The 14,820-nt window shown below is 56.8% G+C and overlaps 1 protein-coding gene across 3 annotated transcripts in view; it reads left to right on the top strand.

Moving 5' to 3' along the window:
* The window catches only part of ADCY1 (adenylate cyclase 1), a 55,496-nt gene that overhangs the window by 24,079 nt on the left and 16,597 nt on the right, over window positions 1-14,820 (top strand). For all 3 annotated transcript variants that reach the window (XR_012498943.1, XM_074341081.1, XM_074341082.1), the window contains 9 exons: window positions 148-306; window positions 1,458-1,599; window positions 2,755-2,910; window positions 6,834-7,028; window positions 7,208-7,305; window positions 8,037-8,121; window positions 9,330-9,419; window positions 10,575-10,831; window positions 11,080-11,198. Coding sequence is in view for 2 of the 3 variants with exons in the window: in XM_074341081.1 (XP_074197182.1) it covers window positions 148-306; window positions 1,458-1,599; window positions 2,755-2,910; window positions 6,834-7,028; window positions 7,208-7,305; window positions 8,037-8,121; window positions 9,330-9,419; window positions 10,575-10,831; window positions 11,080-11,198 (1,301 nt within the window). In the remaining variant the exon portion in view is untranslated. The remainder of the gene's footprint in view (window positions 1-147; window positions 307-1,457; window positions 1,600-2,754; window positions 2,911-6,833; window positions 7,029-7,207; window positions 7,306-8,036; window positions 8,122-9,329; window positions 9,420-10,574; window positions 10,832-11,079; window positions 11,199-14,820) is intronic.

Below are 14,820 nucleotides of genomic sequence, written 5' to 3'. Positions count from 1 at the left end.
CTGGGGCCACAGCTCAGGGTTGGGCTGATGAGGCAGGAGATGCTGGCACTTTTGTCCCCACGGCAGGGACAGTGCGGTCCGGCCCTGTGCTCATGCCTCGAGGGGCAGACGGTGGCCCCAGCCCACACCCTGTGCCTGTGTGTACAGGTCTGTGGCCGAGGCCACCGCGGTGGCCCTGAACATGCGTGTGGGGTTGCACACCGGCCGGGTCCTGTGTGGCGTCCTGGGCCTGCGCAAGTGGCAGTATGATGTGTGGTCCAACGACGTGACGCTGGCCAACGTCATGGAGGCCGCTGGCCTGCCTGGGTAAGTCGGGGCAGGCTATGGCCCCGCTCTGGGCCCTGAGGGTGAGTGACGGGATTTGAACCTGACCCCCCAGTAGGGACCAGGGAAACCATCCCCTGGGAGCCACCAGCACCCGCAGAAAGGACAGTGAGAGGTCCTGGGCGCTGTCCGAGGTGCTGTTGTCCTCGGTTTGCTCTTTCCTTCTGTGTGGGAAGTGCTGGGGTTAGAGCCCCACTGGGAACTGTGGACAGCATGGCCTGGGGGTGATGAATGGGGGCTGGGCCAGGCCTGGGGGTCCTGGGGCTGGGTGGGGACAGGTCCATTGCCACCTGTCAGCCTTCCCTGGCACTGAGGGGACAGGTCAGTGAGGGGCAGGGTGGGGGTCTCAGCCGGAGGTTGAATCTAGGAGTCGGGCTTACAGGGCCACTGAAATGCGGCCCCCAGGAGAAGGAGAGAAGATGACACAGGGCTGAGTCCTCTGAGAAGGGCAGCAGTAGGCAGAGAGGAGAACAGGGGCGGGGGTGCCAGGTGGGGAATGTGGGAGCCACGAGAAGAGGACAGGCATTGGGTCAGGGCGCGTGTGGCCATCGGTGGCCTCCGCAGACGGTTCAGGGCCCAGGGAGGCCCGGAGTGCTGCCTTGTCCCCCACCTTCCTGCTCAGGTGCTCCAACTGCGAGGCTCGCCCTCCCCTCCCAGAGGACACACGTGCCTGAGGGTGAACGCGCCCTCCCCACGGCACTGTCCCCACCCCCTTGCCTCATGTGTGGCAGCGGGACCAGCAGCAGCCCTGACCACCGCCTTTGCTGACCCATGAGGGATGCTGGGCTCGGTCCATCTACCATGGGGGTTTCAGGACACCTCTGCTTGTTTGTCACTTCACTGCCTCTCCCCCCCGGCCCCTCTCCCCTCTCCCCCCAGCCACCCCTGCTCTCACCCTCCCTGCCTGTCCTACCCTCCAGTCTTCCCTCCGTCTTCTTTCCCCCCAGTGCTCCCTGTGGAGCTTGCGATGCCCGATGGCCTGGGAAGCCCCTGCCACCACCCACAGGGCCTGCGGCCTTGCACACTGGCCAGACTAGCTGGGGGCCCAGGCCCGTGGCGCTCAGGGGAGGCTGTGCCCTGACTCTGAGCTGCAGGGTCACGCTCGGTCCCCATCTCTGCTTCCTTTTCTGCAGGAAGGTCCACATCACGAAGGCGACGCTGGCGTGCTTGAACGGTGACTATGAGGTGGAGCCGGGCCACGGGCAGGAGAGGAACAGTTTTCTGCGAACTCACAACATCGAGACCTTTTTCATTGTGCCCTCGCACCGGCGAAAGGTGGGCGCCAGCACCCCTGCCTCGGTGGTTGTGTGCCCTTCTCAGAACCAGCGGCTCCTGCGTCTTCTGGGATCACGCTTCTCCAGGCCTGGGGCTCTGGGGCGGAACTGCCACCCGCCCTGGCCTGGCCCTTTAGCTTTGTGTGGGGGAGTCAAGTCTGAGCTGGAGTTCTCAGGGGCAGGGCCTTCACTGCCTTTCCTGCAAAACGGGCTTGGAAACCCCTGCAGGGGTCAGGATGGGGGTGCTGTGCACACAGGAGGGCTGTGACCATCTTATGTGGGGCACTCGGGGTCCCCCTGCCCAGGGAAAGTCATCTGGATGGGATGGATGGAGGGTGACTGAGCTGCTGCCAGGGCTGAGGTGAGGGTCAGGGCTGAGGTGAGGGGTCAGGGCCGAGGTGAGGGTCAGGGCCAAGGTGAGGGTCAGGCCCGAGGTGAGGGGTCAGGGCCGAGGTGAGGGGTCAGGGCCGAGGTGAGGGGTCAGGGCCGAGGTGAGGGGTCAGGGCCGAGGTGAGGGGTCAGGGCCGAGGTGAGGGTCGGGGCCGAGGTGAGGGTCGGGGCCGAGGTGAGGGTCGGGGCCGAGGTGAGGGGTCAGGGCCGAGGTGAGGGTCAGGGCGAGGTGAGGGGTCAGGGCCGAGGTGAGGGGTCAGGGCCGAGGTGAGGGGTCAGGGCCGAGGTGAGGGGTCAGGGCCGAGGTTAGGGGTCAGGGCTGAGGTGAGGGGTCAGGGCTGAGGTGGCCCAGTACTGCTTCAGGTCACAGCAGGTTGGGCAGGATGGAGAGTTTCCTGGTTGCCTGTCCTGATGTGCCTGTGGGCCAGGGCTCTTCAGGCTCTGGGATGCAGTGGTCTCCATGTGACTTGGGGTACTGGAGTGGGAGTGGCACAGGCCGGGGAGGAGAAATGGGGCTCGGGGTGGGCTTGGCATGGTGAGTTGACTCCTGAAGAAGGGAAGTGTGTGAAGGAGCATAGGTGCTAGCGTGGCCTGGAGAAGGGCCAGGTGAGAGGTCAGGAGTGGACCCCGGGAGGGCTGGCGTCCCCCGAGAACCTGGGGGTGGAAGGCAGGGGCTGAGGAGGGAGGCCTGCGAGCCACAGGGACCCAGGAGGTTGTGAGTGGGGAGCGAGCCTCGGTGCCCCACGTGTGTGCCGTGTCCGCACAGGTGTTCCCCGGGCTGATCCTGTCAGACATAAAGCCCGCGAAGAGGCTGAGGTTCCGGACCGTGTGCTACCTGCTGGTGCAGCTCATGCACTGCCGGAAGATGTTCAAGGCGGAGATCCCCTTCTCCAACGTCATGACCTGCGAGGACGATGACAAGGTAGGAAGCTGCAGAGCTGGGCGGCCGTCGCTTCCCGCAGAACCTGTGTCTCATCCTGTGCGTTCTGCAGCGTGGCGCTCCACATGTCTGTGGATTCGCGCTGAGATCCCGCTCATCCACGCCTGCATGGCAGCCACGTGGTCCCAGGGTCACCAGCCCACCCCTCCCTCTGTGGGAAGTATCCCTGGCTGTCCCCTCCTTGGGCTCCTGTTTGGTGTCCCAAGGCCCGGTCTTGGCTGAACCTCTCTGCTCGACTGGACACTTGCAGGGTGGCCCCGCTGTACTGTTTTCAACTTGCTTCTTGGGTTGGTGACAGTCACCTTTGGGTCTTCTGGCCTCTGCTGGGCTGTGGGGGAGGGACTGTGGGGGTCCTGAACGTCCACTTAAACCACACGTGCCTCGTGTCTGTCACCCGGGCCAGAGACTCTGGTTCCCTCCAGGGAAGGCCATCCCCTGGGGCAGGAGGGCCATGTCCCAGGAGCCTGGGGTGGGGTCTGGCCACCACCACTTTGACGACAGCTTTGCGTGTCCTCCCCATGTCCCTGACCTCGCCCGGTGGGATATGCAGTGTCCACGACCCACATCCTGCTGCCCCCGCTGTGCACCCCCCCCCCACCGCCTGCCCATTTTCTCTGCTTCTGGGTTCTGTGCCTTTAAAAGGGAGGGCATCACCAGCTTTACAGGCTTTTTAGGAAAGTCTGCCACTGTCACTCGAGGTGGCTCATTGCCTCAGGGATTTTGTGGTTCTTTGAGCTCATGTTTGTGGGAACTTTATGTGGAAATCCCTTAGGAACTATGTGGGTGTGAATTCTGTCAGGAGGTGGGCCTCCCCTCTTCCAGGCACTGGGGGCTGTGCACTGAAAGCCTGGCTGTGGTTTCTAGACATCCCAGGCAGTACATGTGTGTGTGTGTGCGTGTGCATGTGTGTGTAGGCTTGTCCCAGGGGCCGTCTCGATGGCAGCTTCACTTCCTCAAGGTCTCCCCGGGCGGTGTTTGCTGGTGGAGCCTCTGGGCCTGGGGTTCAGCAGGCTTGGCTCTCATGGCTGCCTTGCCCGGGCCTGGGCTCTGTGGAAGCTGGCTCTCAGACACAGGCACGTGTGGCACATCAGCCACCTTCCCACCCAGGCTCCCACCTCTGGGCCCCCATCCTTCCCTGACTTCCTGGTCAGCTCAGGTGTGCAGTTTCAATCGTGTCTACGTGTGTTAACAGAACTATCTGGAGTTTGTAGCAGGAGAGTTTTCAGGCCATCTCATGGCCACACGGCCAGAACAGAAACACTGGCCTGATCATGGCCTTCTCTCTTCTCCCAGATGCCACTTGACCCCCAGCACTGGGACTCGTGAGGGGAGTGAGGTGCCCCCTCAGACACATAATTTAAGTGCATGTGCCAAACTCAATTATTATCAAGATAATTAACGATTAATGCAATACTTCTCATCAAATTTAATCTGAAAGACTCCACAGTGAGCAAACCCCTCAGAATTTTCGGTGAACACAGGACAATGCAGAGCTCCCAGCGAGAGGGATGGGAGGGGGTGTCATTCCCCTTTGATGACTGACAGGCCATCTTTGTAAGACCTGGCAGCCCAGACACGGCTTGGCCGCTGTGCTTATCTGGGACAGGGCCTGGGGCCCCTGGGTTCAAAGTGGCTTGGTGAGCCCTCTCAGCATGGGTGTCCCCATCCCTCCTGGGTGGAGCGGCCCCTACTCGGACCTCAGGGCACCAGCAGTGTGTCCCACCCCACCCAGTGTCTCCTGAGGTTCAGGAGAAATGAGACGCCTGGGCTCTCTGGCAACCTTCTCCAGCTGTCTGACCCTGGTGCCCTGGGAGCGTGCAGGCGCCCTGCCAGCTCTGTCCCTCCCTGTCCTGTGTCACCTCTGTGCAGGCCCTTCCCTCTGTCCTCTCACACCAGCAGTAAATGGAGCTGTCAGGATTCCTCTCATCTGTCTCCCATGTGCTCAGGGTCCCTGAGTCCCCGAATGCCACTCCCACACCCCTGACATCTCTGGGTGCTGAGTATGTTGTTGGGTAGATGCCCATCTTCTGTTTCCTTCTCCTTCCGTTGAATTGCTTTTGCACTTTGTTAAAAAAAAAAATCCATTGACTGTACTTGTGTGAGGCTCTTTTGGGCGCTCCAGTCTGTTCCACAGATGTGTATGTCTGTCCCTCTGCTGACAGTACATTGTCATGATTGATTCGTTATATGATAAGTCTTAAAACTGGGTAGAGTGACTTTTCTCACTTTGTTATTTTTAAGAAAAATGAGCTATTCTAGTCCCCTTTCTTCTCCATTTAATATTAAGAATAAGCTTGTCTGTCTACAAAAAAAAGAAATTCCTGCTGAGACTTGACAGGAATTATGTTAAACCTGTGTATATCAATACAGGAGAATTACGGTGTTGCATCTTCTAATCCATGAGCATGGTATGTCTCTCCACATACTGAGATCTTTGATTTCGTTCATCAGCTTTGTATAGTTTTCAGCATATAAATTCTGTACATGTTTCGTTTGATTTACAGCTAGTGTTTCATTTTCTCAGTGATTGTAAGTGGTCCTATATTTTAATTTTGGTCTTCACGTGCTCAGTGCTAATATCAAGAAATACCACTGTTGTTCTTTTTATGCTTATCCTGTATTCTGTGGCCTTGTGGAATTCATTTCTTCTAAGAGTTTTTTGTTTGTGTTTGCTTTGGTATGTTTTGTGGGATTTTCTATGTAGAACATCGTATCATCTGCAAATAGGGACAGTCGCATTTCTTTCTTTCTGATCTGTTTGTCTTTTCTTTTTCTCACCTTATTGCATTGGCTGGGGGTTCTTGCACCATGTGAATTTGAGACTGAGAGAAGACATCCCTGCCTTACTCCAGGTCACAGAGGGGAAGCATTGACTCTTGGACCACTGAGTATGACATTAGCTGTTGGTAGTCTATAGATGTTCTTTTCCCAGTTGGGGGAGTTCCCCTCTGCTCCTGGCTTTCTCATAATTTCTATCACGAATGGGTATTGAATACTGTTAAAAGCTTTTTCTGTATCAATTGACACAACCGTGGGAGTTTTCTTCTTTAACCTCTCAATATGGTGGACTGCAGTGATGTTGAAATATTTAAACAGCCTCGCACCTCTAGACATGGTCATGGTGTATAATTATACGTTACTGAATTCTATTTACCAATATTTTGTTACAGGTTTTTGTGTCTTCATTCATGAGTGATATAGCCTATAGCTGCCCATTTTTGTACTTTCTTTGGTTAATATTGATTTTGTAAAGTGAATTGGGAAGTATTGCCTCCTCTTCCATTTTCTGGAAGAGATTGTGTAGAATTGTTGTTAATTCTTAATTTGGTAAATTTCTCAGATGAAGCTATCTGGGCCTAGAGATTAGTTTTTTAAAATTGTGAATTCAATTTCTTTAGTAATTACAGGGCTATTCAAATTACCGTTCCTGTTGGGTGACTTGTGGTAGTTTGTGTGTTTGAGGAGTCACTCACGGATCTCAGTGGTCACAGTCACGCATGTGGTGCTGTTCGTACTGTCTCCTTATTATCCTCTTGATGTCTGGAGTAAAGTTACATTTCATTCCTGAATTTGTTAGTGTCTTTTTCTTTGTCACACTTGCTGGAGATCTGTTGATTTCATTGACGTTTTCAAAGAACCAGCTTTTTGTTTAATTGCTCTGTGCTGGGCACAGAGTGCACTGTCCCCACTGCACTCGTGGGGGGTCCTGTACCCCTCCACACGGGTCCGCTGTGTGGAGGTTGCAGACCAGGAGCTCCATCACTGATGATGAGCTAACCCACCTGGGTTCGCATGGCCAGCAGGTGGTGGAGCCCAGCCCCGCCCGGGCGGCAGTGCGTCCGGGTGCAAGCCGGGGGAGTAAGTGGTGATGTGACGACATTCCTTTTGTTCCTCGATGGCCGCAGCGCAGGGCGTTGAGAACAGCTTCGGAAAAACTCAGAAACCGCTCGTCTTTCTCCACAAATGTCGTCTATGCCACCCCAGGCACCCGCGTCAACAGGTACATCGGCCGCCTCCTAGAAGCCCGCCAGACTGACCTGGAGATGGCGGACTTGAACTTCTTCACCCTGAAGTACAAGCAGGCTGAGCGGGAGCGAAAGGTAGGTGCCTGTGGCCAGGAGTGGCCAGGAGTCCTCCATGCGGCGTCCTTCTCCTGGTCTGGCGGGCGCGGTGCCGTCCCTGTCGGTGCTGCAGGGGCTCTGGGCACTGGCGGTGCCCTCGGGAAGACAGGCGTGGCCCTGTGGACAGCAGCACCGCCTGCGCGTTTCTGTGTCTGCAGTACCACCAGCTCCAGGACGAGTACTTCACCAGTGCCGTCGTGCTCGCCCTCCTCCTCGCCGCCTTATTTGGCCTCATCTACCTGCTGATAATCCCGCAGTGAGTGTGGCTCCCCACCGGTCGGTCGGTCGCGGTCGGTCAGTCGGTCGGTCGGTTCGTGGTCGGTTGGGGGAGGGCCACCGAGTTCTGTCTGTGCACATCATGGCCCAGTGTTTGGGGACCGCATGAGCCCACAGCAGCTCTGCACTGACTCCATAAGTGGTTTTTCCAGCCTTGGTGGCAGTGTGTGTGGCTGCTCTCGCTGAGGTTTTGATTTCCAGTTTTGCAACTCTGAGACACTGTGTTTTCAGTGTGTCTGTCACACAATGCACCATTGCCTTCCTGACAGCTTCTGAGGCAGAAAATCAAAACAGGGCACCAAATGGCACATTGGTTTCTAGGTGTGTTGTTTTCAGAAGCATAAAAAGGAGGAAAAGTGGCCTCTGAAAAGGAAGAAAAATACAGTGATTTTATTAATGTTTAATCATCATGAGTCAAAGTGAGTTTCCAGAAGGTGCATGGATGCCAAGCCCCGCCCACAATGTGAACACACTGTGCCACCTGGATGTTTCCACCTGGGGCTCAAACTTTTCCTGGAAAACACAGCTCAGGTTCCCAGCTGGAGCCCAGCAGGACTCAGGTCCTAGAGGGAGACACTGGGGAGTCTGCGCAAGTCCCCAGACACTGCTGCTTCTTCCTGGGGCCCAGGGGACCAGGTGGGGCGGGCGGGGGCAGAGCCTCAGGCTCATCTCTCAGCCCGGCTCACGGTGACCACGTGTCTTCTGTTCTAGGACTGTGGCCGTCCTGCTCCTGCTGGTGTTCTGTATCTGCTTCCTGGTGGCCTGTGTCCTGTATCTGCAAATTGCCCGCGTCCAGGTACGTGCGTGCATGTGTCCTGTACCTGACATCACCTGGACAGGTCCATTTGTGGCCTCCGCCTGCCCTCTTGGCAGGACAGGTGGGGCTGTGGAGGCATTTCTCCCCTCGCCTGTCCCCGATAGGTAGGTAGCAGGAGCTCATTAAGCCCCATAGTGTGCCACGCATTGTTCAGAGGTTGTGGCATGATGGGGGGGTGACAGATAGTGACTGAGTGAACATGAGATGGGGACAGGGGAGCGCTGGTTTGTCATGTGTTCATATGGTAGACCAGGGGTTCATTTATTCAGCAGAGATGGCATCAGTATTTTTCAACCTTCAAATTGCCACTCCCTGGGGGCTGTGAAATCATTTTTTTGTGAGGTGTGGACAAAAGGAGTGGAGTAGAAATGAATGGAAACCATCATCCTGCTTCTGATGTAGTCAGGGCTTCCCAGAATCTTGCTTTAGCCGTGTGTGTCTGTGGCCGTGATGGAGACATGCTTCTTAATTGAGTGCCTGCCTGGTCAGAGACTCCAGAGGCCCTGACTTTGCTCCTTGGGCCGGAACGCATCACACAGTGGAGACGAGAGCCGGAGCTTGGGTTGCGTACTTGTCCCATTGCCCAAGTCGTTTAAACGCTGAAGTCAGGTCACCTGGCAGCTTCCGCCTCATTACGACTGACCATCCACAGTGTGATCTTTAATTTCACTTTTATTTCTAGTTTCAAGAGTGTGAGTCTAAAAAGATCTCTGAGTTTTATCCACGAAATTGTTGAATGTTGCAAAATGTATTTAGAGCAAATAAATTTAAAATAAAGTATCTAATAACAAAAATTATACAAAACCTGTTTGAAGAAAAGGATAAAACTTAAACCATGTAAGACACCAATAAATGGGAATTCTTACCATTTATAAGATAGAAGGATTCAATATTATGAAAATACCAAGTTAATATATTTAGTTAATTTTAGTGCCAAAGTCACAATGCAGGAGGTGGGAAGTGTTGCTCTTTTTAGTTTAAAGGTGTCAGTGTCTCCCTTTTTTGGCAAGTTTTCCACCTGGGAGATCCTCTGTAAGAAAATGGCCAAGAGCTTGCTGCGGGAATGTATAGTGAGTGAGACTGCGGCAGCACCGAGCCACGCGGCACATCCGTTGTGAACTGTTTACTTTGGACATTAATCCCTTTGTATTAAGAGGCTATTTAAACAATAATACTTTATTGTTCAGTGTTTCCCAGGGTGCCTGACAATCCAGATTCGCACGGTCTTGTGTATTTTCATAGCGGTCTTGATCTACTCTGTGGCCCAAGGATGTGTGGTGAGCATCTCTGACTCACAGCAGGGCTGGGTGTGGCGAGCAGAGAGGTGTGCGGATGAAGGCACGCCTGTGGGAGCCACGTGGGGGCCAGCCTGGGGGTGGGAGAGAGCACGGGGGGATCAGACAGGCCTGGGGGTGCCCAGAAGTTGGGGGACTTCATCCAGGGGAAGCAGTGCAGTTTTATACGGTAAAGGGAGACCTGCTCCTTCATAATGTAGAGGACAGAAGTACCAGGGGCGGGAGGACCAGGACGGAGGTGGGACGGGAGGACCGGGACGGAGGTGGGGCGGGAGGACCGGGACGGAGGTGGGGCGGGAGGACCGGGACGGAGCTGGGGCGGGAGGACCGGGACGGAGGTGGGACGGGAGGACCGGGACGGAGCTGGGACGGGAGGACCGGGACGGAGCTGGGACGGGAGGACCGGGACGGAGGTGGGACGGGAGGACCGGGACGGAGCTGGGACGGGAGGACCGGGACGGAGCTGGGGCGGGAGGACCGGGACGGAGGTGGGACGGGAGGACCGGGACGGAGCTGGGACGGGAGGACCGGGACGGAGCTGGGACGGGAGGACCGGGACGGAGGTGGGACGGGAGGACCGGGACGGAGCTGGGACGGGAGGACCGGGACGGAGCTGGGACGGGAGGACCGGGACGGAGGTGGGGCGGGAGGACCGGGACGGAGGTGGGACGGGAGGACGGGGACGGAGCTGGGACGGGAGGACCGGGACGGAGCTGGGGCGGGAGGACCGGGACGGAGCTGGGGCGGGAGGACCGGGACGGAGCTGGGGCGGGAGGACCGGGACGGAGCTGGGGCGGGAGGACCGGGACGGAGCTGGGGCGGGAGGACCGGGACGGAGCTGGGGCGGGAGGACCGGGACGGAGCTGGGGCGGGAGGACCGGGACGGAGCTGGGGCGGGAGGACCGGGACGGAGCTGGGGCGGGAGGACCAGGATGGAGCTGGGGGTTGGCAGCATTTTAGTGGTCTTTGCTCACTGGTCCAGGTGCTGGGATCCTGCTCCTCCCTTTGGTTGTGACAGGCCTTAAAGGACTGTGAACAGGCAGGATGGTTGAGTCCCAGTGGTGGCGCCTGGGGGAGGGGGTGGGCTGCAGAGGCTTGGGGCAGAGGGACAGCGTCTTGTCCTCCGTTCCTCTTCAGGTGGGCTGCCTGCCCTGGGCCTGGAGCTCCGGTCCCAATGGATCCCTGGTGGTCCTGTCTTCTGGAGCCCAGGACCCAGTGCTGCCGGCCCCCCCCTGCGAGTCTGCACCCCACGCCCTGCTCTGCTGCCTTGTGGGCACCCTCCCGCTCTCCATCTTCCTGCGGGTGTCCTCCTTGCCCAAAATGATTCTGCTGTCCATGCTCACGGCGTCCTACATCCTGGTCCTGGAACTCAGCGGGTACACCAAGGCTGTGGGGTAGGTGTGCCTCTCCCCCAGAATAGAGCAGAGCAGGTGTCGTCATATTTGTGCGAATTGCTACATGTTCTGGGAGCTGGTTGGGAAGCTCGTTGGTTGGTAGCCTTGGGTTCGGCCAGATGTAGCTCAGCCTGCGTCTGTCCCCAGTCTGGCTGCAGGTGTCGTGTCTCAGGGGCGCTCATCAGATGGGCTTGTGTTTGATGACAGAATCTTGGCACTGACTGGTTTCCTTCCTCGGCTTCCCCAAGGGGCGGCTCCGTCTCCGGGCGCAGCTTCGAGCCGATCGTGGCCATCCTGCTGTTCGCATGCACGCTGGCCCTGCACGCCCGGCAGGTGGACATCAGACTGCGGCTGGACTACCTCTGGGCTGCGCAGGCAAGATGAGCCCTTTCTGCTTCCTTGGGGGTGGCAAAGGAGCCCCTTGAGAGCAGGTGTCCAGTGGGGGTTCCAGCTGGACCCCAGCTGGGTGGGAGGGCAGGCATTGTCCAGGGCGAGGAGAGGGATGGGGGCCCGAGTGCAGGAAGGCTGGGGGGATGAACCGTGTCTCATGGCCAGAGTTTGTCCCCAGAGGCATTCCAGCAGAGGGGTGATGGTGCAGAGGGGCTCAGCCTCTCCCAGGCTGGATATGACGAGGGTGTCATCTGGATTGTGGGAAACTCCAGAAAATGCAATTTCACTCGGCCCATCCTGGGTTTAGTAGGTCTGCAGGTAGGGACTGGAATCTGTTTTAATGTGTCCCCTGGGAAGTTCTGACACAAGAGGCATGAAGGGGCTGAGAGGCAGTGGACGTGGGAGCTGCCCCTGGGCCCTCACCCCCGGGAGGCAGGTGATGGCCGCCGGGGGTTTGCCCTGCGCACCTGCTATAGCCCAGGTGCAGTTCTGGGTCCTGCCCCGGCTGCGTGGTGGCCTGGGAGCCCTGGCCTTAAGGGCTTGCAGCCCAATGTGTCTACCCACATCTGGATTCTGGATCCCAGGCCGGCCGGAGGCCTGAGCCCCTTGGCTCCTCCCCTTGGGGCGGGGACGCCCAGGCTGGGCTCTCTGGACAGCACAGGCCCTTCTTGCTGCAGACGGGGTGCCCTGGTGTGGGCTTGCACGTGGGACACAGCTGCTGCTGGCTCATCCCCTCCCCTTGAGGGACTCAGACCCATCACAGCCCCCTGAAGCCCCCCCAGGGTTCTGGGAAGAGCCCGTGCTTCCCAGACCCCCTGGATATATGAGGACCATGGGAGGATGAAGAGCTGCTGTTGAGGGGACAAGACAAATGGCAGCAGGAAGGGTCTTCGAAGAGACCCCAGGTGGGAAAGCTGCTGGGGACCACGGAAGGCTCAGAGCCAACACAGAGGCGTGGCCCCCAGGCCTCCCTCCTCCATGGGCAGGATGGCATGGTCTCATTGCCATGTCCAGAAGGCAGCCTGGCAGTGGCAGGTAGGGGACCATGGGGGGACCACCTGCAGGGCCACAGGGCCACCAAGAGGGCACCTTGGCAGTGGCTCTGTGGAGCCCAGGCAGGGCTGGCTATCGGGTGAGGGGCTGTGGTAGAGGGGGAGTGGCCTCAGAGATGAATCACTCAGTCTGGCAGAGGGCAGAGAGCAGACTCCAGGCAGGTGAGGTCGAGAGCTGATGGTGCTTGGACCATCTGAAAGATGGGGCAGGTGTGAGGCAACCCCAGAATGTTGGTGCCCTGGGCACCACAGTGGAGAGTCCCTACCCCAGGCCTCGAGGGCAGGGGCAGTGGATCCCAGAGCCTGGGACAGGGAGGGCCACCAGACAGGATTCACGACCAAGGGACACAGCCAGCCCGAAGGGACCCTGCCAGGAGGGACCCAGCATACTATGCTCCCTCATTGCCCGCTGGCCAAGCCCAACAGGAAGCAGGCGGCCAGGGACCTCCCAGTGGGCTGGGTCAGAGCAGATGCCAGCACACACAGCAGGCCAGCTGCTGGGCCACGCCAAGCAATGGAGAGCGGTGTCTGTGGCAGGCTGTGCCCTGAACTTGGTCTTGTCTGGCTCTGGCTGGCTCCCCAGGGTGACTGGGCTGGCTGGTCCCTGAGATGCGTCTACCCGCCATCAGCTGGCCCCTCTGGTTTCCAGTCTTTCATTTATGAATAGCTACTCAGAGCCTGAGAAGAATGGGTAAGCAGGGAAGACCTGGACCGGCCGGAGGGCTGGGGGTGTGTGAGGCTCGGGTTTCAATGTGTGGGCTGGACATCTGCTCTGCTCTGGTCCTCACACTTACAGAGCAGCACTGAGGCCCTGGCTGATGGCCCTTCCAGCTGGGGATGCCCCAGGGCAGGCATTTTCTCTCATCTGTGTTGGCAAGAGCTTTTCTGATGTTGGTGTTCCTTTAAATGTCATTAAACACAATAGGTGACCAGCGCTGCCCTGGGGTTCCCCTCCAGTGACACCACAGGCCCCACCGGTCCCACTGCGAGGCTGTCAGGGGTTCAGTGCAGGAGAACGACTCTGTGTGTCCCAGGGGCGGGTTCCTACACGACATATGTGACATAATTTTCCAAGGGTATGTCACAAGAAGTGCTCCCTCACTTCCCAGTAAATCCAACAAAACAAGGACGTTTCTAGGCTTTGCGTTTTTGCCCATGGATATTTAAGCATGTTGTGTAGCTATCAGAGTCCTCAAACCATTGCAAAATTGCCAGGCCAAAGACTTGTGGGTTAATTATTTATTGAGACCGGGCTGGTTGTCCAAGCCTACATAAACGGATAGGCTTTTCGCTCCAGATGACTTCCTCAGCCTCCTGGCCTTTAACCATCAGAACGCTTCTGTTCCAGTGCAGTTTTTCTCTCTGGACTCAGTAGGTAATCACGGCATCAGTTGTAATTTTGATGATAATAAAACCACTTATTTCTGTACCAGTGAATGCTCATTCCGAGGGTGGCTGTGCAGCCGCCGTTATCTGCATTCAGAGGGAGGGCTGGCACAGACATGGAGTTCTGGAGCTGCAGCCAAGCTAGCGGCCGGCGCCCCCTCCACTCACCTGTGACAGTAACACGGTCCCGGGGTGGGGGCGGTCACCACACAAGCCGCAGCGCCATTCTTCTACACACACACCTTGTCACTTACAGGAAGCACCTCAGGGCTTCTCGTTGGCGTCTCCGAAACTCCAGCATCACTGCTCTTGCACTTTGGGGCCATTATTCAGTAGAATAAGTTACTTGAACACAAGTACTGTGACACCGTGACAGTCGATCTGATCACTGAGACGGCTGCACATGACAAACAGTGAGGAGATGCTGGACAAAGTGATGATTCACGTTTCAGGCAGGACGGAGCAGGACAGGTCAAGGTGTCATCACACCATTCAGAACGACGCACAATTTAAAACTTGTGAGTTGTTTATTTCTAGAAGTTTCCATTTAATAGTTTTGGACTGTAGTTGACCATGGGTAGCTGAAACTGTGGAAAGCAAAACTGCGGACAAAGGTGACAATTATACAAGTTCCTCTGCTTGATTCATAAGAAGATGGACACTTACCAGTCAAATTTCAACAAAAACTTTTGCATCCGTGAATGGATTAAAAAATAGATGATGATTTAGGAAGACACCAATCTGATAGCCCACAAATCTGAGCAAATTGTAAATAAATTGAAATAAACTGAACTTGGAACCAAGGCTTCTCATCACAAAGCAACAGAGCAAGATCCTTTTTAAGAAGCTGAAGTATGCTCACCTACGCTGCTTTCATTAAAATATTAACGCTAACAGTGACTTTTTGTTAAGAGCAAAATATGCCATTAATAAAGTGTTCTTTTAAAAGCGTTACTTACCTCCTCTTCATCTCATCTTTCAAAACCCTTTCTTTTGTGTGTCATGCACACGTGTTCGTAGGTGATTGGTCATGCCTGGCTTGGGGGCGGGGTTCCCAGTTCCGCTCGGAGCCTTTTCTTTCCCCTCTGGTTGTTCCGGTGGGTCAGCTGGCCCCGCTCAGACTTGCCCACGCCGAGGGCTCCTGTCTGCAGAGCCCACGCT

The sequence above is a fragment of the Rhinolophus sinicus genome, linkage group LG09 (genome assembly GCF_036562045.2).
Source record: "Rhinolophus sinicus isolate RSC01 linkage group LG09, ASM3656204v1, whole genome shotgun sequence".
NCBI classification, from domain to species: Eukaryota; Metazoa; Chordata; class Mammalia; order Chiroptera; family Rhinolophidae; genus Rhinolophus; species Rhinolophus sinicus.
This window is presented reverse-complemented; position numbering and strand designations above follow the sequence as displayed.